Consider the following 27201-nt stretch of genomic DNA (forward strand, 5'->3'; position numbering starts at 1 on the left):
CCACCCAGCCCTGTTTCTTTTCCAGGGTTACATGGTGGTTCTAGTTTTGATGGTTACAACAGTATATATGATTTGAGTGCCTTTTGTTGGATCCTGGCTCTGCTGTGCTGTTGTGGTGCGTTGGCAGCCAGAACTCTGAATCCCTTCACTTTTCTGCGGTTACATTCTCACCCTTACCGTAAGGCTATCATGTTCATATCCTGTGTTTGCTTGTGTTGTTTAGAGAAAGCAAGACAAAGAACAGCTGTTACGTGAGCAGGCACTCTCTGGGGTTAATGCTCAGGACTCCAAACTCTTTACCCCTCCGTGCTGTAGGATAGGACAAAACCTGGTTTTCCAGTGCTTTTTAGATAAATATCTAACCCAATTCCATCTGCTGACTCAGCTCCCTCTGAAGAACGGGTATGTTCGGCACAGATGGGAGGTGTTTTCTTTTTGTTTGCTTGATTCAAGCGCAGAAATGCTTCTAGGCAACTTGGAAATGGCTGGGTAGATTTTACCAAGCTATCCTGCCAACTCGACTTCCGGTATGGGAGCATGTAGAGAAAACTTCAGCCCAGACATCCCAGAGACGGCCTCAACACTGGGATTTAGCATGAGCGTGCCTTCTCTGCCTTACCTGCACATGCAGTGTCTGCCCTCCCAGGGGAGCCTCAGATGGCGGGGCTGACACTCCAGGCAGTGGGAGGACAGGACAAGTGGGAAGGAAGTGAAGGGAGAGAAGCTTCGTGTCAGGCAAAATGTAGGCAGCAGGGACTACCCCCCACTTCCAACATGCTCTGCGGGCATCTGAGTTTTTCAGTTGAGTGGCTGAGGGTTGATGTTGGAGGGCGAAGGGCACTGGCATGTTGGAAATTGCTGCAGCTCACTGTGTCCCTCCCCAACTTGGTGGGAAGCGTGGATCTGTTCAACTGGAGCCTACTTCACTCCCCAGCCTCACCCCACCCCTCTAACAGCCAGCATGATGTTGACAGAGTGATATTGTGCTCAGATAAAACAAATACACCTTTCTATAGGAACAGGAACCTGCAGGCTCCAGCGTCCGGGGTCCTCTGGCCAACTCCTCCGTCAGTCCTAGCGCTGGGGAAAGAAATGACTGCACGCACCCCATGCTCGTCTAGAAGCCAGGCTCTTTCCTGAGCTCACCTCTCACACTGGAATTCATTGGCATTCATGTCTCTACTCTAGATCTGCCTGCTCTCTCCCACTCTCTCTCATCCGTACCCTGTTGCTCTTGGTATTTCAGTATGCTGCTTTCAATGCCTTTCTGCCCACCCAGATGCTTTTCCAAAGGGGAGGGGGGTGGGAGGGACCCAGTCTGACTCCGCTGAGCTCTCTCCAGTTCATTTAAGTTACACAGTTCTGTCTGTGTAATATAGTCACTTGAATGTATCTGTCTTTTCTTTCCTCTCCCTGAGCCAGAAGCCTCAATCTGCCAACAAATGGGATAATTTTTCAGCTGGTGTTTGGCAACCATCATTTTTCTCTCTGCCCAACCAATGCTTTGTTGTAGCAAATGGAAAAGTTAGTGATTTGACTTCTGAATAGGAGGATATGCCTCAAAGGAAACAGGTTCCCTGTAGCATCAGGAGCCCAGCTCTGCAGCAGCACTGGCCAGATTTACTGACTGTTACTGGAATGATTAGTGGAATGATTGTTTGTTGTTAACAGCCCATCTGTAGTGTTTAAACTTCATCGGGGAGCAGAATTTCACAGGCATTATCTGGCTGGAGGACAGCCTCATATGGTCCACAGAGGGGCTGTGAAATCCCAGAGGAAATTAAATACAACGGGGGGCCTTCCTGTTATGTTGATCCAACTGATCTTTTTTTCTCTGATAGAAATCAGCAGCTGAGTTGATGTTCTCTGGGGCATTGCAGTGCCTATTGCTGCTGGCAGAGAACATGAGAAAGGGACTGCCACCAAGGACAGGTGCTGAAGACCGTGATTTTCTGCCACACTTGCATTTTGTCATCACAGAGATTTCTTGCCTTGTGCTCTACTCAGCTCATTGTCAGTGAGATGATGCTAGGAAGCTGAAGATAGGTACATACAGCGGAAGGGGGAGATGTGAGAATATAGAAGAGTTTCATGAGTGTGGCGTAGATAAACAGCTGGAGAAGATGTACAGCACTATGGCCTTTTCTATCTTAATTCAAGGTGCTTTTATCAAACCGATGCAGGCAAGGGATAGGAACTGCTTTTTCCCATCCAAAAAGGGCTGTTGCTGAGGTTTGGCTCTCAGAGCAGGGGAAGGCTCTCAGATCCTTCTTGGAGTTGACACTCTCTCTCCCTTTGTCTTCCCTCAGCATTTCTCAGAGAACCTGGATCACTTCTCCGACAACATGGAGGATTTCTCCAACGACCTCTTCAGCAGTTTCTTCGATGACCCAGTACTGGCTGAGAAGAACCCACTGCTGGACATGGACCTGGATCCACCCACTCCAGGCATCCAGGCAGAGCACAGCTACTCCCTCAGTGGAGACTCTGCTCCCCAGAGCCCCCTTGTGCCTGTCAAGACTGAAGATAATACTAATGGTGAGCATGACACATGCACACTGCACAGCTTTGGGCACATCTGTTAGCAGAGGCTCTGGCTGGCTTCCATATATAAGGACAAACTGGTTATTCCTTGGGCTTGCGCATGGCTAATCCAGGGAAGAATCTGATCTGCTGTTGTCAAACACAGCCCACATTTTTTCCTTCAGTTTGTGCTCTGACAGTCACATTGCTCCTTTGCCGGGCTGTTATTTACAAGGATAATTGGTTGTGGTTCGGTGTGCTGCCAGCTTCTGGCAAGCAATAGGTAATGTCTTTTTAGGACCCTGCAAACCTGGGTGTGGATGCCCTAGATCCAGGTCTGTTTTGGCATCAGGCAGCAGAGTTTTGGCTTGAATATAGGAAGCATGAGTCTTTGGCTGCAACCAGTGCTGGTACATGTGGAAAGCTAAGTGGCTTCTTTACCAGCAGATCTTTTAGCAGGAGACAGAGAGGAACAGTCATTTCAAAACCTATTTTTAAAACAATTCATTTTAGGATAATTTATGATGGTTGGATATTTTTAGAACTGTCCTTGCAGAGAGTCCTGTAATTTGCGGGACTGTGTGGGTGTCCCAACAGCTGATGGACACCAGGCTGCCTGAAAAAGCAGTGGCATAGGCTCAGTATACACAGAAGAAAGCCGTTCCTTTGAGCAAGAGTGAGACCTGGGACAGAAGCTTCCCTCTCATGGCCAGGAATGATCCCAGATCATTGCCAATCAAATGCCAAGGAAGAGAGGAGCTGGCCTCCGCTGCCTCTTTGGGCCCTGCAAAGGGCACAGACCTCAGCGCCACGTTCCTTAGGGGCCACTCAGAGACATGCTGGGAGAGAAGCTTATGGCAGGCCAAGCAAGCTCTGCTTTAGTATCAAAAAAGCTTTCCATTTCCATTTCTTTTTCCTTAGCTTTAACCCCAGTACAGTCCTGGAGGACATTCAGCCCAAAAAGGCTACCAGATGACTAACAAAAAAACAAATCAGCATGAGCACATAGACACATCTTTATTTTGCCCCTGCAAATGAATAGGAGGAGATGAGGCTTGGGAAAAAGATAAGCAAAAAGCATGAGTTTGTAGAAAGCAGTGAAATGAAGTCTGCTTGCAGAAGCTACCTCAGGGACTCCTCTCTAAGAAATTTGTCACCACGTCTGCTCCTCTCCTCTGTATCTGGACATGCCCGTGCTTCAGCTGCAGTGTCTCCAAGGCAAGACCATGACTCTCCTGAATGGACTGTGACACTGATCCTTGGGCAGAGGCCAGCACAGGGTGTACAGCACAACCCAGGAGAGCTTGAGATGGACCTGGCACTTGCTGTCTGATAGCGCAGATCAGATCTATATGGAGAGTAAGGCCTAGTATTAATGTGGCAGGAATAGGGGTATCTATGCACCCAGTCCTGCAGTGGGATAATTCAACCCATCTTTCCAGGGCTATCTTGGCTTGTAGCTGGATGTGAGTCATATTCTAGTGTAGCCCTGAGCCAGGTCCAGTATTTGCAACACTGTGCAGTCCTTTTGGCACAGTTCCATCCAGTCTCAGTCCTTTTAGACATTTACTTCAAATTGATTACCCAGGAATGGCTTTTCTTTAACATTAAGCAAGCTCTGCTTGGTCTGCAGAGCTCCTCAGGAATGCCCGGCTCTGTCTAGGCTTGGAGTTGGCTTGCAGCTTGCTATTTATCAGCTTTCTCCCAGCTTTTCTGCAGAGCTCCAAAACACTTCCAAATCATGCCCTTTCCCACGTGGTTCCCACTAACATGGGTCAGCTAGGGCAAGCGGCTGGGTGCACTGTGACCCTGCTTGTCAGGGGAGTCTGCTTTCCAGATGGTTTGCACATACAGACTGGCTGCTTTGGTTCTCAGTACCAGCCCTCAGTTCTGCAGGGTGTGATTTGATGCCAGGAGCAGGGGGAGCCAGCATTGTGCAGAACAACGGGTGCTGAACCATCCTCAGACTAGTGCCCACACTCCTGCACAGGTCCTGCTTCCTCACTACTCTTTGCCCCACCTCCTCAACCCAGGGCAGCTATGGATATCTTTCAGCCATACTTCTTCCTATTATGTACAGAGTATCTAGAGCAGAGGATAAGCTTCCTGGCATACCTCACCCAGCAACATAGAGTGAAATCTGCAGTGGTTACAGACAGGCCATACCTCTGAAACATCCTCTGAGGCAGCAGAACATAGATGTGTCCACACAGAATGCCTTCTCCTCAGTCCCTCATTGACCCTCTGATGACTTATGTGTTTCTGGTTCTGTAATTCTGATTCTATAACCCAATCACTCCCCAGATAAATCTCTGAGGGTGGGAAAGAGAGCAGGGTCAGAATGTAGACAGGAAATGGGAGGGCAGCATGTACTTATTTGGGTGTCTGCTCCCTGGACTGTCTGGACTGACAGCATTGGGGCTGCTCTCTCCCCGAGTCAAGTCTGAACGGGGACAGCCCTTGGTGGTCTGCTCTCCCTTGTCTGGTAACTTGCTTCAGCAGCAGCCCTCCCAGACAGAGGATGCCCGGCGCCTCTGAGAAAAAGAAAAACTCAGAGCTTTGCAACAGAAAGGGAGGATGAAGAAGCTGAGGCTTAACATCACAGTAAGGGAATTTCAGATTAGTCAGTAGGCAAAACCTTCCCATAGTGGGCACAGTGAAACCATAGAACAGATTTAATGTGGAAAGCTGCGGATTCTTCATCACTTTGCAGAGGGGTAAGATCAAGTCAGGACTGACACAGGTTTAACTTGCCTAGAGCAGCAGGATAGACCAGAAGACCTCTCAAGGTCCCTCATCTTTGTGACAGGCTGCAGTCAGTCCGAAGAGAAGAATTCAGTCCAAGTTTTCTGGCTGCAAACACTTGTGGCTGTGTAACACCTTGCCTCCTTCCATCAGAAAGGGCTTGTTTGCATACCAGAGGTAACTGGGACTTCACTACCAGTTGTGGGTTCGGTGTCCTTAGCAGGACAGAGAAAACACAATTCAGTCTGTCTCTGCTCAGCAGCCTCTCCATTGTCACGGCTGAGCAGTGCACCCCTGCCTGAGACGCTGCCTGACGACATTGACCCTGCTGCATTGTGGGAAGCTCTAGGAAGCGATCCAACAGCACTGAGAGCAGCGTGCACAGCTGATAGGCACACGGAGAAGCCACAGCAACTCACGTCTGTGCTTGAAGACATCCAGTCACACAAGGAGCTAGAAGGAATCAGCCTTTGCTAGAGAGACCTATCCAGGCAGCAAAATCAGAGGTGCCAAACCAAAGACAGGGAGCAAACATATTCTTCTGGCAAGGGCAACACTATCTTAACTGATACAATTCTTGCCCAATCTTTAATACCACTGTGTCCATGCAGAAGCCAGAGGAAGGATTCTGTCATGTCCTCTCCTGGGGCAACAGAGCCTAAGTTAGGCAAAGATGACATTAGGCCACTTTTAAGTTTAGTTCAGATAGCTGCTCCCACATGAACGGCTGCTTGCTGGTACCCTTCTTTGTGCAGGCTTTTCTGGAGCTGAGAAGGACCTTTCTCCCCATCTCCATCTTGCCAGGATACCTTCTAGACAGAGACCTGCACTGCAGAGCTGCTTTGGGCTGCAGACAACTAGGCAACACCCCTGGGTCTGTGAGAGGTATGCAGAGAGCAGTGCAGAGGGCTCAGGGAGTGAGCCCGTCTGTGACCTCATGTTGAGCCAACTGGGGCACTGTCTGGTGACACACTTAGCAATGGTCTGTCCTGTGTCAAGACAAATGCGTTTCTGTTTGTCAGATAGAAAGGATGCAGATTAGGGAGGAGGATGCAGGCTCCAGGCCAGCTAGGAGTAGCTTTTTGGCAGGCTGAAGTGTTTGAAGAGCAATGAGGAGACCAAAACTTCAGAGCAGAGCCCAGGCAGCTCTCCTGCCCAGTAGTTTTTTTTCCCCATCTGAGCTGCAGCTTATCCACCACTGCCTGAATCCCAGCTCCCGGGATCTCTGCTTCCAGTGACAAACCAGGCTCACACCACAGACGTGCACGGGACAGACCAGGCAGGGGGCGAGGGGTACATCCCCACACAGCTCCATTCAGTTCTCTTCAGACACTTCCTTTCCCTCGCTGCTGCTTTGGACCCTGCCAGCAATGGCAGCAGGGCACAGCTGTAGGCAGCACTCCCCCTGAGCAGCATGGGGTGGAGGAGGGAGCCTCAGAGGTGAGACTGAGGGGAGCAGCCATGGAAGCAGCCTCACAACCAGGTGCCACATTGGACTTCCTTCCACAGAAACGGACCTTCCTCCTCTCCTGTCATGCAACAAAGCTCTGGTACTTGGCACAGCATTGGCGGGAAGCCAAAGCAGCACGTACAGCCACCTGTCAGCCTTTCACTGTCATGCTTGCCCTCTCGCCAGCTCTCTAGCACAAAGATGGTGCTATTCTTGGTAACACACCTGGCAGCTCTGTGATGCTGGCCATGCTGCCTAAGGAGCAACAGCCCAGCATCCTCCTCTCAGTGAGCTCTAAATATAAATAAGCTCCAGAGAACAAGACTGAGACATCACTGGGGGAAGAAACCCCGCAGCTGTCCTCCAGCGCTCGGGCTGCACAGTCAGAGCAGAGCAGAGACACAATCCCCTCTGTCCTGTCTGCTCCCCGCACGCTGGGGGTTCATTCCCTTTTGTACTCTCTGTTGTGGGCCTGCACATGCTTGTGTGGTGACAGTGCTAAACTTGGAAAGGCAGCCTCCCCAGACGGGGGGAAGCTGTCTTCATGGCTTTTTTTTTTTTTCTTGTCCTGTTCTTGCTGGAGTTTGACTCTCACGTTGTGCATGTTTCAGAGCTGGAGAATGGAGTGTGGTCGCTGGGGCCCAAGCTCTGCTCCATCATGGTGAAACAGGAACAGAACCTGGCTCTAGACCTGCCTGAGTCCCAGCTAGCTGCCAGCTCCATACCAGTGCTGAACCTCAACCCTCTGCAGAGACTGCCAGTCCCCGAGGAGGTGAGCCCACCTAAGATCCATCGGGAACCCGGGCTCTCACACAGCGGCACCCCTGGTGATGTGGACCCAGCCATGTACTGCGGGGTCCTGCTAGGTGATTAGCCGCTGGACAGACAGGAGAAGGTGATACAAAGCCGAGATACTGCATTAGTTGTCATTCTTCTCTTGAAATGGCAGTCAGAGGAGCAGCACACCTGATGCTAGCTAGAACTGTGTTCTTGATTCTTGCAGTGAAGCTACAAGACAGCTTATCCTTCCAGAGCAAACAATGGGAGGAGTTTCTCCAGCACAGGAGACTTTACAATCTTGGTTAAATATGAGCGTGTTTCCTTGGCACAAAAGTCAAAGGCTTTTAAGCTTGCACATGATGGACGCCTGTCCCCCCCAATCTGCCTGTATTTCTATAGCCACTCTTGGCTTATTTTCATTTTTTAGAGAACAGTGTCAATTAATGTGATACCAATGACCTCACTACTTGTGAGTATAGGCCCCTGCTCTGCCACTGTCTTTTCCATGGCCTTGGGCCTCTCACTTTTGTCAGCTGCTCACTGGAAATTGAGGTCCCACTCCAGGTCCTGCTTGGTTTTTTCTATGAAGCAGCAGGAATTATTATTTCTAAGAATCAAGGGGCCAAGTCTTTTGGTCATATCTAAGTTCTTAAGAAGTCTGTTTGTCTGAAGGAGGCTCACTTATGCCACTGGTATGTGGGTGTAAGCTGGGGGCTCAGTTCAGCTGTCCTTGAGCCCAGCCATGTTGGATGGGAAGGTTTGACCAGTCTCACACAAACCTTGGCTATCTTGTAGCAGCTCAGTAGATAACAGTAGAGCATCTCTGGGGTTCACTTCCTCTTTTCACTCATGCTGAGCATCTTCCCATTTAAACAACCATCCAAAACAAATGGGTACTTCCAGCCAAAACTGTGCACAAACTTACTCCGTTATTTACACAGCTTGAACTTGCTGTGCCCTCGAAGCTCTGCTGTGTGTGCTCAGCAGCCGTACCATGGTGCTCTCTCAGCTGTGTTTACAGTCCGGAGGAGTCTGCACTGTGTCTGTTTAGTGTAAAAACTCCCCCAGCTTATGGTGGGCTGGGGGCTGGTGAGCCAGGGAGCTGAGGGGCAGCATAGCCCAGATGGGAATAAATCTACTCTTTATTTAACTCTCAGTCCCCTCCGATTGGAAACAGCTGCCCAGTGGCCCTGGTGAAAATCATGTGAGCAGGAAAGGGAGTTTGTTCTGTTTCTGTTTCTGTACAACCTCTATATTCCCATTTCTAATGAAGGCAGATCAAAGACGGACTTCCCATGTCAATGCAGAGGTTGGTTTAAATTGCACTGTCTGGGTCTAGCAAGGGAAGAATTGCCAAGGATAAAAATCATCTCCCTTTTGGAGGTACTCAGTGCACGGCTTGGCAGCATATCCATCTGCCGCTGCCTCTTCCTCTCCAAACATGTGTTTGTGCTCTGTGTGCCCAGCGACACAGACTTCAGGGGGCTTATGTTTGGACTCCTGGTTTCTGTTATGTGTGGTGAGAGGCTGCTTTCAGGCACAGCTGTGAGATGGGGCAATGCAGAGAGCCGGGGAGCCGCGGCTATGAACAGAACTGGTGGGAACCCTCTGGGCAGGGGAGGTGGCAGCGCCCAAGAGCTCTTTCTGCTTCTCTTCCACAGACTCCCATAGAAATGACTCCAGCACCTGTGATCAAAGCTGAACCCAAAGAAGTGAACCAGTTTCTAAATGTACCTGCAGGTAAGAAGATAGAATTTGCTGGTCAACTTATATCCTTCTATATTAATCAGATATAGACCATTACTATACAGCGAGAAAAGACAATGCCTGAGAGCAGAGCCATGCATGCAAGGTAGTACTGGGGCACAGACCAATAGAGGAGTGAGTGCTGCACTGTTCCAACTCAGATCAGTGTCTGGACCAGCAGCCACGCACGGAATTGTTCAGACAGGGACTCCCAGGCAAAACAGGCTACCTCAGAGTTGGAAATATGCAAGAGTGCCTTTAAAATCCTCAGAGGGACTGCAGAGTTATCCAAAATCAACCATCTGAAAGTCAGGAAATTCAGGATCCAGTTTAGTTTGAAAGAAACCCAGGCATCTGAAAATCTGCCGATGCACAAATGAAAGCACTATAGGAACTCCCACTGCTGCCGAGAGACATTCCTTAGCCATATTCCCACCTCCATTAGGGCCCCCAGGGCTCTCCAGTACAAAGTGGGGACAGTTTTCAAGTGCTTGGCAACCAACTGAGTGACCGGAGCCCCTTTGGATCAAGTGTGCTGGCAAGTGTGTGAGCCCTGCGGTCCTTTTGGAAGAGCTCTTCCCTTACAGAGCTTCCTGCAGTTGTGAACAGGCCATGGAGCAAAACATCATGGGCTTTGTACTACATTTTGGTTGACACCGGAGTACCTTATTGCTTTGTAAATACCTTTGGTATCTTGGCAAAGCCCCTCTCAGCTCTCTGACTCCTGCAGTTACTAGTTTAGCACAGTTGAGGTCAGCTTCATCTCTGTCTTGGGCAGTGCTCAGTCCAGCCTTGTTCTCAGACCCACCCCGTCTTGTGAGACTCATCACCCTCTCCTTTCAGTACTGTGTTATGGCAGTGCCTTTTCCTACGGCCCTGTGCCTGTACCAACAGGCTGACATGACAGCCATTGACTCAATCTCTTTATTTCTCAGTAGATGACCTGGTGCAGATGCCTCCAACTCCACCCAGCAGCCATGGCAGTGACAGCGATGGATCCCAGAGTCCCCGGTCCCTTCCTCCCTCCAGCCCAGCCCGACCTGCTGCTCGCTCTTCTACTGCCATCTCCTCCTCACCTCTCCTCACAGCACCACACGTAAGGAGGCAGCAGGACGTCACTGGGACACAGGGCTCCTTGGTGTCAGAGGGGGCTGGAGGCTTTCCAAGGCTCGTGTGGGGGATTCTGCCCTTGTTAAGGTCTCCAAACTGAAATGATCTGGCAAGGCAATGTGATGTCCTAGCACAGGGGTGTGGGGACAGGATGGTGCTCTCAGGAGTGAGGAGAGGCACAATGAGTCTTGCACAATGCCTACAGCAGCTATTTTGTTTTAGCAAGTGCTGTCTTTCACCCCATATTTTGGGAAATGGCCTAAGCACTGGAGGACTTTCTGAGGAGCTTAATGGAATAACAGAAAGGAATAACAGAATTCCCATAACCAGACTGTTTTTTAACTATCGCCCAAAAGTTCTTTGGCAGAATCCTGCAGTGCAAGTGTGTAGCCAGCCTCACCATGAAGCAACAGATGCCCTCCCAAGTAAAAGAGGAAGGCAGCTGCTGCGCTGTGCCCCGGATCAGGTTGAGAGCAGGAAAGAGCACTGCCCTGCACTTATTTGTACTGAGCCCCTAGCTGCTCTGCAAGGCTTTAAGGAAGATCACTGGAATAGAACTCCTTGCTGACACTGATGGCTGCTCTCTGTGTGTTTCAGAAGTTACAAGGGACCTCTGGCCCGCTGCTCTTGACTGAAGAGGAGAAACGCACCTTGATTGCTGAGGGCTACCCCATTCCTACCAAGCTGCCCCTCACCAAGGCAGAGGAGAAAGCACTGAAGAGGGTCAGGAGGAAAATCAAGAACAAGGTGACTGTTTTGCAAAAAATGTAACCGTGCAGTTCCCATGATTCCAGAGCATCCTCGGCTGACCAATGTTATAGTTACCGTCACCTCCTCAGCTGCAGTGCAGCTCAGAAAAGGTGGGATCCTGCCTCTGGTGGCCTGATATGAGCCTCCCAACCCATCCAGATGTGCCATGGGGCATCTCTGCATGAATGCTGTGTGTGCAGCTGTATCTGAGGAGTGTGGCTTCCAGCCCAGATCCTGGGAGCATGTGGCCTGGGATGGGGCCCACAAGCTAAGGCATCACAGATCAGGCCTTGCTGTGGGGGCAGGGAAACAAGAGCCATTGCGTGGTGCAGGACGGGTGATGCACAGAGTTCATTAGCCAGGCAGAGGCCGTGAGAGTTTAGACTGTGATTAGAAAGCATCCCGTGGGAGAAATGATGAGACCCTGAATTACTCACCCAGTGACTCAGAAGTGGTCTGGGGCAGAATCTGCCCAGATGGCCACAGCACGTACCCATGTGAGTCACAGGAGTTCAAAGCAACCCTAAAGATGCTCTCAGCGGCGAGGGGGTCAGGCATACTGCAACAAATGGTTGTGGCCTACAGGCCAAAGAAGACTGCATACCTACAGCATCCATCCCTCCCAGTTTTGGCCTGGAGACAGTAGGAATGGCAGACTGGAAGGCAACTTCCCCATTTACCTTTATGGTGCTGTGTGTGCAGGGAACAGACAAGATGAGGGAGCCACAAAGAAATGTCTAGAGGCTTATGATACTGACTCCTCTCTGATGGCTGCCCCCCTCACAGATCTCTGCTCAGGAGAGTCGCAGGAAGAAGAAAGAATATGTGGAGTGTCTAGAGAAAAAGTAAGTTTCTTCTTCTCATTCTTACCTTTGAAAAAGGAGCCCTGTCCATGCACAGCCCCCCTTTCTAGTGCTTTTCTCTCTGAATTGCTCAAAGAGTACAATTCCTTGCAAGGCTGGCTGCACAGAAGTTTGCTTTGGTATCCTGCCGCTACTCCCCTCCCTCCTAGAACTCCTCTTGCAGGATAAAGATTGCTCTAGAAGCCTCGTGTTTCCAACTGCTTAGTTTGGCTGGTCCCCTGCAGAACACAGGCCATTTTGGCTGCCAACAAGGTGGGATTTTGGGTAAGAGTCATGTTTCCCCACTAGAACTTGCTTCTATTTTGTCTGTCCCATAAGCAGCAGGCCCTCTGAGGGTACTGACCATGGCTTTTCCCCTCTCTGCTCATGAGGGTGGACACACAAGCATTTGATAGCAAGAAAAACCTTGCCCTAGTTATTCCCCACACTCCGCCCCCCGTCCCCTGCATGAGCTTTGTTTTTCTCCTTGCAGCCCCGAGGTCCTGCATGTATGGCAGGCACAAGCCTAAGGTGACATCACATGACACTGACAGGGTAGAAAATAACTCTTGGGGGTCTGATCCTGTGATGCCCTCTGTACTAGCAGCCCCTGATGGACATTCCCAGGCAAAGAAGAATGCTGGGATCCAGGTGCAAATTCACATTTCTGTTTAAATACTATCTTCCCTGTTATTAACACCACCTGAGATCAGCAAAATGGAAAAAAAAAAAAAAACCCAACCTTAATTAACTCCTCTCCCTGATGCTATTTGTTTATGTTCTCTAACTGTGTAGAAATGCTGAATGAGAACAGGTGACTCAAGGCACCTTCAAGTTCTCATGCCCTTCCACAAGCAGTACTTCAGCGTGCATGTGTGTACAGGCATCAGAGCACATCACCTCCAGCTAATGTCCCACGCTGACACCCAGATCCTTCAAGCTGAGTCTTAGGGAGCTGGCTGGTCTCACTCAAGTGGCAGGCCCAGGCATTTCTGTACCGGGGCCTCTTCCCCAGACGTGGCTGTGGTGCCTGTACGTACTCAGCGGTTTGTTACGCTAGTGCATTGCTGTGACAGATGGCTTTCAAACAGTGCCAGGTTTAAATGTGAACCAAAAGCAGCATTCAGTGAATTTTTTTTAATGCAACAAGTCTTTGGTCAACTTGGCTTTCTGTAAGAGCTGGTTTGTCAAAACCTGTACTTGGGCCCTTCACCATTCAGTTTGACACCTTTGCTGCAAGCCCAGTTTTTACACGGAATGCCTGGTTCAGAGTCTGTGCTCGAAACGTCCAGCAGGATCAGGCTGTGCCCCTGGCCTGCCTTCCTCCGGGCCTGGAGACATTCCCCTTCCCTAGTCCCAAGGGCAGCCTAACCACTCTCCCTTCCGAACCAGTGGGAGGGAGCCTGCAGGTTCTCTGCTGCCCTCAAGTGCCTGCAGTCGGAGCTGGCCCAGCATTTGCAGAGAACTGCCTGGTTTTCATACACAAGGCGCACAGCCCAGGCAGGTTCTCAGTCTGAGTGCAGAGGTTTGAATTTGTCCCCCTGTTCCTTTTCCATGCTCCTTGGGGGAGTTTGGCAGTGATGGAAATGCCTGCATAACTTTGGGTCTGTCCTGACTTGACCTGCCTGTAACCGGGTGCTACTGGCTCTCCCAGCCCTCGGGAAAGCCTGAACTGGGAAACGGCACATGTAACTGTCCACCTGCAATCTCATCCCCGGTCCGTTGGAGCTGGCTGCAGCTAGACAGGTGAGGGACATCTGGCTCCAGGATCATACCTGCAGGTGATGAATGGGGCCACTGAGCCTCCACACCTTGAGAGAAGCAAGGACTACATTTGCTTTATCTGTCTAGCCTGTGTAACTAACCAGCTATGGTTTTTATTCCTGCAGGGTTGAGACATACACAACAGAAAACAATGAACTCTGGAAAAAAGTGGAGACCTTAGAAAATGCAAACAGGTAAGGGGGGGGCTAGCCCTGACCCTCTGCAGGTAGGATGGGGTGGGCAGGAAGGGAAGCTAGGGGAGCACTGGGGCAGGGGAGCAAGAAGAGAAAGGCTCCTCCAGCTCCTGGCGCGACAGGCACTGCTCAGTGAGGTGCTGGTTTTCGGCCTGTGGCAGCAGCAAGGCAGCTGGGTTTGGTTAGCGAGCCTGGAATGTTTGTGTTGGGACGGCCAGGCCGCGCCGCAGCAAGGGGAGGGAGAGAAGGCGCGTTTCTCACATCTCTTCCTCCTTCTCCCTGCAGCCCTTTGGGCTCATGCTGCCCTCCCCATTGCCCTCCAGGCCTCTGGCTGTCTCCAGGGCAGCCGCACTGAGAGAGGCCCCTCACACCAGCCTCTCAGACCCACCGTTTCTGCTTTTGGGCTCTTTGGAGGAAAACAAGGCCCTGGGCATAATCTGTCTGGTTCAGGTTTCTCTTAAGAAAGAGCTGAACAGACTTGGTAAATACAGGGAAAGCCCATTCCACTAATAAAGGTAGAGATCCCAGCTCCCACCAAATCCAGGGCAACTCCCTGTGCATGTGGTACCCCAGCCCTTGCCCTGCTGCTTCCCCTTGCAAAGCAAGCCTGAAGGATCTCCCTCCTATCTGCTGCCACTCAACTGAAAGAAGCAAGCTGCTCCCACAGCCCCAAAGCAGGCCCCTGGCTCCCTCGCCCAAGAATCTGGTGAGCACTTGTGCTCCTAATACGCAGAGCTGGCCAACTAAGCACCCGAGGAATTTGCTTCCTTGGAAGCAAATAATGAAGACTCCCATCCCTGCAGTGGGGCTAGGCTGCAGGAGCTAGAGGAGGGCCCGCTCTGCTGCCTCTTACTGCCTGCAATAGGTGTGAGCAAGGGCAGAGTCAGCTGCAGGGCTGGTGAGGAGGAAGCTCATTTCTATAGCCCTGTTTCTGTCATCCTCAACTTGAAGGGGAGAACCGCAGCCAGAGAGCCAGTCCTCCCACCCACTCCTCTGCTGCCACTACAGCCCGTGGAGCACTCCTTGAGGGTCTGTCACACTCCCTCCTCCCATCCATGAGACGAGTGTTGAGGCCCCAACTTCCAGGCCAGCCACTGGCATGGTCTGGCTGAGGTGTGTGAGTGGCCAGAGCCTCCTATCTGCTGGACACACAGCTGCCCAGCTGCTCTCATCCACGGGGCACAGCCCACCACCCTGCTTCGCTGGGAGTACAGGCAGCCCCTGCTGCTCAAAGAGCATGAGCCCCACCCTGCAAAATCAGGAGATTGGCCTAAAAGCCAGGAGATTTATTTTTTTTCAAAATACACATTGTGTTCTTTCTAATTGGGTTTAGTTTTTGAGCACTGCCAGTGGGACGCTCTGTGCTTCTCTCCACATGTACAAGGAGCAGAAGAGCATTTGGAAAGAGATAAAGCTGGGATTCTCCTGCAATCTCCTGGCTCCAGGACCTGGCATTTTATAAAAGCTCAAACATATTTGTGTAAAACAGTCAGTGCTCCCACGGGGAAACACTCAGTAGTCTGCCTTTCAGTAATTTGCAGCCTTTGGGAACTGTGTGTTCTGTAGTCTCCCTCATTGCAGATTTCTTCACCAGGCCAGTGAAGGGTTCAGTGGCTCTTAGTAACACACCTACCACTGTTCTGTGCTTATGTGTGCTGATGCCCATGTTCAGTTAAGTGGGGCAGAGAGACCTTAGCATGTGTTCCAGCCAGGGCAGCCAGAGAATAAATTAATTGCTGAACTCAAGATTTGGCTTTGCCCACATCCCTCTGCAGAGTTTGCCAAGACTGAAGAAGCTGGAGGGGATCAAAACTTGTTTTTTGTTTCTCTCCCCACCATATGGTTCAGGGCACAGGTTGAGCTGCAGAGCATGCGTCTCTGAGTGAAGTGGGAGCAGGTGGGTCTGTGCTCAATGTCTCACCTGACTGCAAAGTTCAGCCCCTGTCCCTTGAGCTTGGTTTTCATGGTAGCCTACCTCTTCATTGCTTTGGAAGATGACTGGCTGAGCTTTGAGGCACCCAGGACTCCTGAATGAATGGGACATTTATAGTGGTGGGTAGTTGCATTGAAGGTTGTGGTAGATCTACTGGTGAGGAGACTGAAGGAAGGTGCTGCAGGGGGTTACCACAGCGTAATGGCACCTTGGGGCCGTACCTCCCACACCTTGTATCTCAAACTCAAACTTCTTTGTCTCATGCTTCCCAAGCCTGTTTGGCCAGAGAACTTGGGCAAGGTACAGCAAAAGGGGGATATTTGTTTTCACAAGAAGGGAAAATCAGGGTAAAATATGAAGGGGGTAGTGGTATTCTGGCATCGCTTACTGGCTGTTGTCTCCTTATCAAGTTTTGATTTGGGTTGTTTCCTATCCTAGGACTCTGCTCCAGCAGTTACAGAAGCTGCAGGCTCTGGTAGCTGGGAAAGTCTCCAGACCTTACAAAATGGCTTCTACGCAGACTGGGACTTGCCTAATGGTATGAACTTCATTTCCATCTTCCTTATTGGCCATGCTTCCCCAGACAGCTTTGTCGATTGCCTGTCTTCCCTGTTGCCCAGCTCTGTTGCCAGTTACATCTGCTCTCTCCTTCTGTGTTAGAGTCACCAGAACTGGACCCTGTGTCATACATAAATCGGTAGTGTCAGTCGTTCATGCAATAGCATTAGAATAATTCCTGCATTTTCACTGTCTTGTTCTTTGGGCAAAACAGCACTCTGTTTCGTTTTCGTTAGCTATCGGCCATTCAGCAAAAATCTTCAATGAGCTTGCATCATAATGGGTAGTTTTCTTTTGCTGAGTTGGTAATGCTTAATGTTTAACTCAGCAGGGCAGATGAACAGTTCAAGAATTCTTCCCAGTGGGCATTACCTTGTGTTTATCAGCAAGAAATGGCATCTGTTCTTGCTATAGGCAAGCACATCAGGCTTTGTTAAATCCAGCTGGAATTCTCTTTGTTTGCCCTTTTGACTAACCAAAATGATTCGGGGTTGTCTGTTGGTTTTAGTAATCCCTGTTTGCCTCTCATTTCTCATAGTGGAGGATCATGGTTAAGCAATATTGGCTTCACTGTGGAGCTTTGGGGCATGTCAGTGTGTGGCCATAAATAGAGTCAATTGCTTATTCTTCTTCTCATTTTTTGCCAGGGAAAAGGTTTCTGATCCATGATAAAAATACAACCTTCGATCCTGTGATGTCTTTGCAGGATTGTCGTAGTAGCTGCTTGAGACAAATTTGTCAAAGTCAGTTATCTATATCTAGTTATCACTTCTGTTAACAGTCATGAACTACAAACAGATGGTGAGGCGCTTACCCCACTTTCTCAGCAGCCTCATTGTCCTGAGGGGTTGGTTTTTGCTCTTGGTTCAATCAGTTTCCTTTGTTCCAGAGCCCCCACTCTGTAATTTCCAGCACTTTCTCCTTTCAAAATCTGCTCAAACTTTTGCTACTCTTTGCTGCCCCCATGTCAGACAATATTTTAATGACTGACTGCCTTTTCTGTTGGCTGCTCTGTGGCTTCATTCCCAAGTTCTTTCCACATTTTTGGGTGTGACCCAGCTGGGCCCAGTGACTCACTGTTCCTTAATGCAGCAGCTCATGAGAGCTCCCCTGGCTCCAGCAATTCTTCATCACTATTACCTGGAATGAGTAAGTCCAGGAGAGGTGCCTTCCAGACATCCCCTGGGCTATGGGCTGATAAAATACCTAATTTAGCTTCCCAACAATGTCTTATCTCTCCTTGCTGTTCCCTTCATTCCACAGAATCCCAGCCCACACACCAACTCTCTCAGGCTTCCTAGTTTTGAAGCATTTCAAGAATTTGTAGTTTGCTTTTCTATCTTTGGCTAGTTCCTCTCGTAGGCCTCCGAGTTCCCACTTCCCAGTTTCAAATACAGCACTCCTTATCACAACAGATATGTAGAATCATCATGCCTTGCAGCATGGGAGTGGAGCAGAGTACCCTTCTTTTTTAGCCCTCTGTCATTGCTGCTGGATATTTGTCCAGCCAGTTTTTGAAGGCCTCCGGTGATAAGCCTCCTCAGGCAAACCATTCCAGTGCTTTGTCATCTTTCCCAGATAAAGCTTTCTTGCTATCTCATCTCAATCTTCCTTGCAACAGCTTAAGCCTATTATGACTTCTTCTGCCCCCCTGTAAGCAAGATCAGTTTACCCTCCCTTTGTGCAGCTGCATTTTACATATTTGAAAACTATTGTTTTCGAGCAACTCTCTTTAGTCTGCTCTGCTAAATCACCACAATTTCCTCAGTCTTCCCTTGTTGGCTGAGTTACTGAATCACTACTTGTTCCCAGAGCTCTCTTCCAGACTTTCTCCAGTTGCCCCACATCTTTTTGGAAGTATGGGGCCCAAGGCTGGAAACAGTATTCACCTGAAGGCCGGTACAGAGCCAGCCAGCCAGAAAACCTGTTCATACTGCCCAGGCTGAAATTTACCCTTTGCAGAGTGATACCGACTTGTGCCCACCTTATGCTCCATTTTAACTCTCAGATCCTCTTCTGTAGAACAGCTGCCTGGCCATGTAGTCGGTGACATGTTTCCTCTGTTAATCAGTCCTGCCACCTCACAGGTCTCAGCAGGTCTCCGGCATTTGTCTATATGGATCTGCCCGCTGTTCTCTTGGACCACTTCTCCCCATGGTCAAGATATTCTGAATTTGAATCCTGACCAAAAGCCAGTCTGCTTGTAGTCTCTTCCATCTGCAGATTTGATACAGTCCGTCATTCAAGTCAAGCTTAAAAATGTTGAATCTTGCCAGAGCCATAACGAATCTCTCTGCTACTCCATCTGCTACTTCCTCCAAGTTTGACAGTGAACCATTTGATAACTACGCTCTTGGGATGTCTTTTTTTGATTAATTTTACCTCCACCTTTCCAACTGGTTTTGCAGTAGTTTCCTCTAGCTTAGTTTCCCTCACTTTTTAAGAGGTCAAAATGGTGAGATGGTCAAAAGCTGTGAAATGAATGGCACTCAGAGTCAAACCAAGAGTTATTGTTATGAAGTGTTACAGAGTTTGAACTGGAACAGAATCAGAGCATCAGTCAGAGTTAACCTGAAACAAAACAGAGTAAAAACAATGCTGGTTTGCAAAGCCCCAGTTGAAAGCCATCTTAAAGCAAGGTGTTAAGTATTCTGCTCTTTCCCAGTCCATAAGGCCTGTTTTGTTTTAGAAGAGAACAGGCTTCAGAGGGCTGGCTCCCCTTTCTGGAAGTTGTGTGTTTGGCTGTGATAATTCCAAGCAACTTCTATTCAGAATCCCCTGGTTTTGTGGAATAAGTGTTCTAAATGCCTTGTGCGCCTGATGTGATGTCTATGCTGTCCACATTTAATTTCCTTACTTTAAAACCAGGAATGTAGAGTGGACAATTAAAATCCCTCTTTACATAGTGTAGTATCCCCATGCTCTTATTTGATCTTCCACATCTAGTGGAATCCACTGGTGGTCAAAATTACCTTGATGTACCAGCTTCTGTGCATTACTTAGGTACAGCTATTCTGAAATAGGTGGCTATTCTGAAAAGCAGTCAAGCAATTGCTGGCTGTCCTCACAGGTCAAACTTAGCTAGTTTATACTCAGGTAGTAGAAATCACCTACAAATGGATTGCCTCTTTGATGTGCTCAGTCTGAGCACTGAGCTGGTGGCAGCTAGTTATATTCCACCCATGACGCATGGGCATTCAGGCAATAAGAGTTTGGCTCTGTATCATTTCCCATGTGTCCACTCTTGCTCTCTACTGGTAGTTCCCTAAACTCTATAGAGTCCCTTACAATCAGCACTGTCATCTCACTCTGAAGCTTTACTATTATGGCAGAATTTACAGACAGGTGCAGATCTGCCAGAGGAGGATTTCCAGGGAGCTTTCATCTGCCTCTCTCCTTTTGTCACTGCCCAGTAGCTCTGAGTGCTCTGCCTGACAGCAGACAGCATGGACACATGGTCCTGTAAAGGTGCGTGTCAAGCATAAATTTAACCCTTTCCTTGGACTCACCGTCCTCGCTATCAGGTATTAGGCAGCTGCAGTTCTGCTGTCATTTCTGTCCTTGCATGGACAACAGTTTCACTTGCTATGTGCCATGGTACCTCACAGATTTCTCATTTCCTTACAGCCCACTACAGCTCCTACTGAGCCAGTGGTCAGGTTCCCTTTGGTCAAGGCAGAACTCATCCCTTCTGTTGAGTCTCCCTCTTTCTCAGTTTGTTTCCCCGCTATGCCTTCCACCATTTTGCATCAACTGGATGGGCAAGTTCTCACCATTGAAGCAGAAGTACTTCAAATAAAGCAACACAAGGAAGCTTCTGACTTCCCTTCTCAGATTTGCAGCAGAGATTAGCAGAGCGAGCCCTTTCCCTCTCTGGGGGACTACAGTGACCCAGTTGTCAGCCTGGCCACATGTTCTCACACAGCCTCGTGTTTGTGTGCTGTGGGGGGAGTGTTTCCTCATGGCTAGCAGCACTAACTCTGTGCTGATCTCCTCTCCAGGTGCTGGCACTCTGCTTCGTTCTGATCCTGGGATCCCTGATGCCCTGTCTCCCTGAGTTCTCTTCAGCATCACAGACAGTGAAAGCAACACCAGCACCAGACATTTACACAACTAGTAAGAGTGAGTGTAACATGATTCCTCCATTTCACCTTGTCAAACCATTTCTGGCTCTTCTCTCGACACTTCTGGTTCAGGGGTAACATCCTCCCCACAGTGCCTACCCCATATGCTGGGGCTCTGGTGAGGGCAGATTCCTGGCCTGTCAGTGGTACAAACTCTGATAACACCACCTTGTTTGGGCCTGTTGACGTTCTCTGCTAAACATTGTCCCAAACCATGACAAGTGTCAAAGGAAGCAACATGAGGGAAAAATCCCAGGGCAGATCTCTTGTCTTCTGAAGAGGCTGCATGTCCAGGGGTGCATTTGCCTCCTGAAGCTGGGGGGAGGTGGGTATCCTGCAGAGCAGGCCTCCTGCACAATTACACATGGACAAGGCCATAGCTGGGTGAGCACGTGCTGAAATCACCACCATGATCCACACCCATTGCAAGAGACCTTGTCCTCATTGTTAACCAATGCTCTCCTTTTTTCCAGTTCAGTCACGGAGCCTCCTTTTCTATGATGAGGGTGCTGGCTCCTTAGAAGAGAGCTATAGCTCCTTCCTAACCATGGACCATCCTGAGGGGTGGGAAGCCGAAAAAGGGCAGTCTGAGGAGGGCAGGCCTCATCTTGCCAGGACACATGAGACAGCCAAATACCTGAGCAAATCCCAGCTGGAGGGTCCTGACCAGAACCGAACTGACCCAACTCTCACTCACCTCAAAGAGCAATTCCATGAGAGGTAAGCAGGTGGTGGCCACCCTCCGAGCCCCAAAACACAGCATGGTGTCTGGGAGTGAGCAGCAGGTATGACCTCTGCTGCGAGCTAAGGACAGCTGAGCTACCTGAGACAGGCAACTTGCTAAAGAGCAGTGGCTGGAGGAGGCCAATGCTGGCAGGGACCGTAAGACCAAGTTTATTTTCTAGAACAAAAGTTTGGGACTCTGTAAAGCAGTGTCCCACTGGCATAGAGCTGAGGAGGACTGGGTGATCGAGATGGTCCCTGGCTTGCTGGTCATTCAGGCTCCATCCTGGTCAGAGCAAACTAGCTGGGTCCGCAGAGAGGTGAATTTGCATAGGAGGCTGCAATGAACCTTGACTGATGCCTTGTCTTTTCTTTTCCTCAGGGAGACAAGCTCCAGTGAGACAGCTGAATACTTGTAGCAGCTGCTGGACCTCAAGGCCTCATCTGTCTGATTGCAGGATTCCCTCCTCACCGAGCAACTGAGGGGACTTGGCAGGAGAGGAAGCTGCATTCAGACACACCTAAACTGGCCTTGGGTTCAGCTCCTCCCCTTCCTCATGTGTCCCCCCCCACGTTAGTACTGATCTCTCTGAGGGGAGTGTCACGACTGCCAGAACCAGCAATAAATGTCTGGTGAAGCCCTGAGACACCCTCTTCTCCTGGCCTTACCTCCTGCTTAAATGAGCACTACCCTATGGGTGTGGGCTCACCTTGGAGTGGAGGGAGATCAGGGGAAGTCCTCAATCTATTCAGCTCACTCCCCAAAGCCTCCAGACCAAGGGGGCTGTCCCCAGGCGTGCACCCCTTGGCTACATCAGATGCACCTGAAGGAGAGAGAGTGAGTGATGGACTTACTGTCCTGCCTGGGGGCTTAGGAGTGGGTGATGCTGGTGCTGGAGAGATGGCTCTGGAGAGTTTGAGCTCATTCCTTCCCCTCCATCTGTTAGTATATTTCTGCTTCCATTGAGAGAAAACCTAATTCTTCCTTGCTCTAGTTTTCTTTTGATGGACATGCCTATATAACTTCCACGCCAACTATCTGCAAAGATCTGCACACAAACGGAGTGGGGGAGACAGATCCCAGACAGATAAACTACCATAAAAATTAGCCAGCAGCTTCTGAGCAACCAGAACACTGAAATAGAGAACAATTTTTCCCCACAACCCACTTCTTCCCACCCTCGGCACCCTTGTTTTGGCAGGGGTGGTATTTCCCTTTCTGTTCCCAGCTTGGGCCCTACAGTGCAGTGCTAACCAGGTCAGTGGCCTCCTCGCTTTCCATTCTGCAGGCCTCCCCCTTTGAGAGTGGGTGATAGAAACCTGCTCCCATAACCTGATACCCATCCCAGCTCTCCAGCCCCGGTTCTGCTTCATGCCAAATGGGGTCTTCCTAAGAACCACCAAGCCCATTGGAGGGCTGTTAGATAGCCGTCATTCCCCTCACATCCTCTGTGTGCACAGCAGCGTTGTGAAAGCCACTGAGGAAATACTGGCATCTCTGGTGACAGGTACGTCTGTTAGGAAAGAGGTGGCATGTTGGAATTGGCCATGGTCACCAAAGACTGTTTTAGACCTCTTTGACTAAGTGCTGGCACCAAAGGTAGCAAACTCTTGCCATACCACCCTTCAGGCTAGACTTGCAAAGTTTGGTGCTGAAATGACCTCATCTCAAGCCTATGCCATTCTCTTTAGCACCCAGACACCCATTTCTGACCCTTCTTCCTCCCCGGCAAAAGCCCTGATGAAAGATGAAGTGTCTCCTCGCTCCATTCCCTCAGCTGCCATTTGATGGAAGGACAATGTACGACATGAGTGTCAGAGATCTGGGATGCGGCTGGTTGCCCCGTGTTTGTACGTGGGAATCCCTGTTGCGCTCTGCCAGGTCTCACAGCAGGTTCCTCTTTGGCTTGTTCAAGCACCCTGGACTCACTCTGCACTGCCCCAGCCTTTCCTCTCCCCCCAGGCTGGGAGTGGAGAGGGCTCCCTGGAAAGGAAGGATGGGATGGCTCTTGCTCAAGAACTGGGAGAAGTGAGGGAAGGGCCCTCACATCCCTCTTTTCTCCCTTTCGAAAACTGGTTTTGCCCCCTGAAGACATTTAGGACAAATTTGGACACAGCTAGCTGCAGCCATACATGTGTGGCCAGTGGGGTGAGGAAGAGGAAGGCCTTCAGCATAGCTCTGCTCTTCTCGAGGTTCACACAGGGCCCGCTGGTCACCAGATACCACTTCATTCCCCGTCCTCCACCTCCACCCCAGCACAGAGAACCACTGCCGGGTCCAAGCACGCCTTCCTCCCCCCAGCACTTCCACTGAGCATGTCCCCGTGCCTCCCACTCCCACCGTTGTACAGAGACCAAAAGCAGAACTCGTTTGTACATAATGAACCTTATTTTGTATTATTGCCGATCCCTTAAGATATTGTATTTTGGAGACTCTCAGATCCTATTTTCAGTATTGTATTTTATTAAGAATTAGTGCGGGCTTGGCATCTATGAACTTCTTTATGGTTAGCAGCTCACTTTCCCGTTATACTCCAGCAGCTGCTTCTTCCCTCCTGTTTGGTTTTTTTTGGTTTTTTTGTTTGTTTGTTTTTTCCAAGCCACCTTTTCCCCTTCTCTTATCACTTGCTCTGCATTTGCTTAGTGAAGCAAAATAAAAATAAAATAAAAAGATGCAGCATCAGCCCTGGGTTGACGGGTCCTTTCATTGAGGCACAGTTGTCACGCCAGCCCACATGCACAGCTCCTCACCTCCTGCTGCCTGACTGTCCCACTCCATGGCCGTGTGCAGAATTGGTTCAGTGCTGGGACCTTGTGCTCACTGTCAGGGGCTAGAATCAAACTTGCATGTTTTATTTCCAGCAGCACTGCGATTTCTTCTGCAGTTTTGAACAAGTCGGAACTGTTCTGCCTCAGTTTCTTCTCCCCCTCCGAAATACCACTAACATCATCCTCTCGGAAGGAGGAAGATCATGGAAGAAAGTTTATGAGGTGCGATGAGCTCCTCTGATGAAGGGGCAGTGCAGAGGTCTGTACAACAAAGACATTGCTAGTAGCACCATGGCTCTGGTCCCATCCCGTCTGAAAAAATACTTAAATCCTTCAGTTAACTGTAAGAGCAGAGCAGCTGCGCTCAGATGAGTAACGATTTGGGACCTGACTGGCTGTCAGCCCACACCCCTGATAGTCCATCTCCATCCGTGAAAACTGATAGGTTTTGTCCTGATTTTGTGTGAAACACAAGGCAACGGGGGGTCTAGGAAACGAATCTTCATTTTCTAGAAAGCTTTAAGTGGGTTTGTTAGAATTTGGCCATTGAAACAACTCCTTCTTGCAATCAGGCCCCCCAGAGCTGGAAGGCCGCCCAAGCAGGAGCTCCTCTGTCTCCTGCCTCTGGCTGGGCTGGTACAGCAGGGCTCCATCTTTGCTGCAGGAGGAGGATATGAGGCTTGGGGCTTGCAAAGATCTCTTTCTGTGGATTACGATTTTTTGTGAAGAGAAGCAAAGCCCTGTTGTGACAGGGCTGGCCGTTGAACAGTGGCTGGGAAGGAAAGGAGCTCTCTGTTCTTGGCTGGGTCTGTACCCTGCACCCATGGATGCAAGGAAATGCCTGACCTTGCCCTGCAGTTTGTGTCCTGGGCCAGAACTAGTTTTAAGTCGAGGGTCTGACGTTTTTCCTGCAGCACCTTGTCCAAAAGCAGCCTCCTACCCCTTCGTCAGTGTGATGCACCTTCCCCCACCGTGCAACTAGGCTTCTCCCCACTCCCACCAGATTTCATCCAGGGGAAGGGCTCGTGCCTTGCTTGCCCCTGTGCAACATCACCCAGCTCTTTGGGCATTGTTTTCCAGGGAGATTCTGGCCTGTGCCCTTCATGCGCACTCCAAAATGTCAAGGGAAATGGGTGCAAGAGGGAAGCTCTTAAAAGGGTGATTTCTTAGGCTTTGCTCCTTTAACACTGATGTGGCTGAAGCAACCGGAATCCCTGCCCGTCAGGAGCAAATTTCATTTCATCTTGACAAATCCTCCTGATTCTGCAGTCTACCGGATAACTCTGAGCTGCTCAAAACATTAGGATCTTTTGATACCTGCTATGCCTCCCAAAACGCAGCCAGCCAATCACACCTACCAGTTTGGCTATGGTGACTAATTAGAGCAGAACGAGAGAATTAGCAAAGCAAGAGGGCACCTTCTTTACAAGTCACCTTCAGCCTCACTCAGTTACGCTGAGCCTGCTCCAAATGCCCTCAACCGAGCTCCTCCATGCCAAGCCGGGCTTTTGCCCATTTAGGGTCACATTTCTAACAAGCCTCTGCACTGTCGATACATACAAGCCCTGAACAAAAGAACGTGAACAGAACACAGGCTTCATTTTTCAGAGACAAATTATTCCCAACTGTTCTCTGTTACCAGGCCAACTTGTAAAAAAAAAAAAAAAAAAAGAATTGGTTTTTGCAGCTTGCTGCTGCCGAGCGGGCCGCTGGCGGTGCGTGGCAGCAGCTTGGTGGGTACATTTGGGTTTGTTACAGGACGACATGTGCTATTAGGGCTCTCAAGAGAGCACCACTGCTCTCCAAGTCCAGCGCGGTCCCTCTTGCTGTCACCATTTGGAACTGTGCTAGCAGTTCTTACGTGGATCCATCATGGGATCGGCAGGCTTCGGTCCTGCTGCCTGGCAAAGGATCCAGGCTTTTGGACAGCTTCTGGGGAGAATGGGGCGGTCAGACCTCCTGACACCCCCCAGGTTGGGCTTGTTAATAACGATGGCACCTGGCCAGACCCTGACCCAGCCCGCCTCAGCCTCCACAAATCCGTGTTGATTTTCTAACCTGGTGGCTGAAATGGGGCTTATGGGTGAGGAGGATGGAGGTTCCTCTTCTTGTGCCCAGGGAAGGAGATTGTACCCTCACAGAAATGCCACTGTACCTGCTGGAAATGCAACTTCCTAGAAAGCCTGTGCCCTGCCTGTGACTGCAAAAGGGAGGACAGGGTCTGTATGGCAAATCCGAGCTGCCCTTGCACTGTCCCGTGTGCCCATGCAGAAGGAAATCCCTACCCAGGGCACAGGGGAGGCCCTATCCTGCCTGTGCCCCTGGTAAGTGAGTGACCTCCAGGTAAGCAGGTGACCTGGCTCAGCTGAAGGGTACCTTGGGTGCCAGGAGGACAGCACTAACCCAATCCCACCACCCAGCCACGTGGTCCCCAGCCAGCATCTGCCTGCTCTTCCCAGGTCCTCAGGCAGCTCTGGTGGCATCCTCCAAGGGAAAGGTGACCCCATTAGTGACAGACACGTGAAACATCCTGTAGAGACAGGTGGGCAGAGAGAGATGCAGAAGCCCGAGCAATCCTTTACCTCCCCTCATGCAGGCATATCCTGTGATGTCTCCTCTTCTCCAGACGCACAAAATCTGGACACACTGCCTGTGTGACAACAGTACAGTTTGGCACACGAGTAGAAAAGGGCAAAATCCCTCTACTGGCTGCTCCTCCCCTCAGCAGCACAGGATCAGCCCCCGTGGGAAGGCAGGAGGCACCCCCTGTCCTGCCCCTCTCTCTGCATCCACCAGAGGTTCTGCGACCCCAGGGCAGAATCTTCTGGGAGCGTGAGTGGACCTGCATCCTGCATCCCCCATAGCTCCTCTGGGCAGCCCAGCTCTGCCCTGCCCTGGCAGCCCGGCCACCAGCGCAGGTGAAGGTGGCTCTCACAGCACCCCCAGGCTGGGGTGAGCCCTGGGGCAGGCAGCAAGGCATCGCCCAGCGGGTGGTGAGAAGCAGCAAGGTGCCACAAGTGCCTCTGCACCTGCCAGGTACCTGCTGCTTCTCCCTTCCCACAGCCTGCTCCCAACTTCCGCAGTGCCCGTGGGTGGCAGGAGGACACGGGCAGGGCTGTGCATTAGTGCGGGGAGCACTGGCAAGCTCCCAGGCAGGTCTCCATCCCAGCAAGCGAGGGTGAAGCCACTT

The 27201-nt window shown here is 50.4% G+C and overlaps 1 protein-coding gene across 4 annotated transcripts in view; it reads left to right on the plus strand.

Annotated features, from left to right (window-relative positions):
* The window catches only part of CREB3L1 (cAMP responsive element binding protein 3 like 1), a 46316-nt gene extending 22391 nt beyond the window's left edge, over positions 1-23925 (plus strand). The window contains exons 2-12 of one of the 4 annotated variants that reach the window (XM_075754541.1): positions 2310-2538; positions 7330-7490; positions 9160-9238; positions 10180-10340; positions 10952-11101; positions 11891-11949; positions 13836-13904; positions 16276-16375; positions 20397-20517; positions 20993-21239; positions 21625-23925. In XM_075754541.1, coding sequence (XP_075610656.1) covers positions 2310-2538; positions 7330-7490; positions 9160-9238; positions 10180-10340; positions 10952-11101; positions 11891-11949; positions 13836-13904; positions 16276-16375; positions 20397-20517; positions 20993-21239; positions 21625-21661 — 1413 coding nt within the window. In that variant the 3' untranslated portion in view covers positions 21662-23925. The remainder of the gene's footprint in view (positions 1-2309; positions 2539-7329; positions 7491-9159; positions 9239-10179; positions 10341-10951; positions 11102-11890; positions 11950-13835; positions 13905-16275; positions 16376-20396; positions 20518-20992; positions 21240-21624) is intronic. The other 3 variants (XM_075754542.1, XM_075754543.1, XM_075754544.1) reach the window with 3 other exon arrangements.
* The last annotated feature ends 3276 nt before the right edge of the window (positions 23926-27201 follow it).

Source organism: Balearica regulorum, chromosome 5 (genome assembly GCF_011004875.1).
Source record: "Balearica regulorum gibbericeps isolate bBalReg1 chromosome 5, bBalReg1.pri, whole genome shotgun sequence".
NCBI classification, from domain to species: domain Eukaryota; kingdom Metazoa; phylum Chordata; class Aves; order Gruiformes; family Gruidae; genus Balearica; species Balearica regulorum.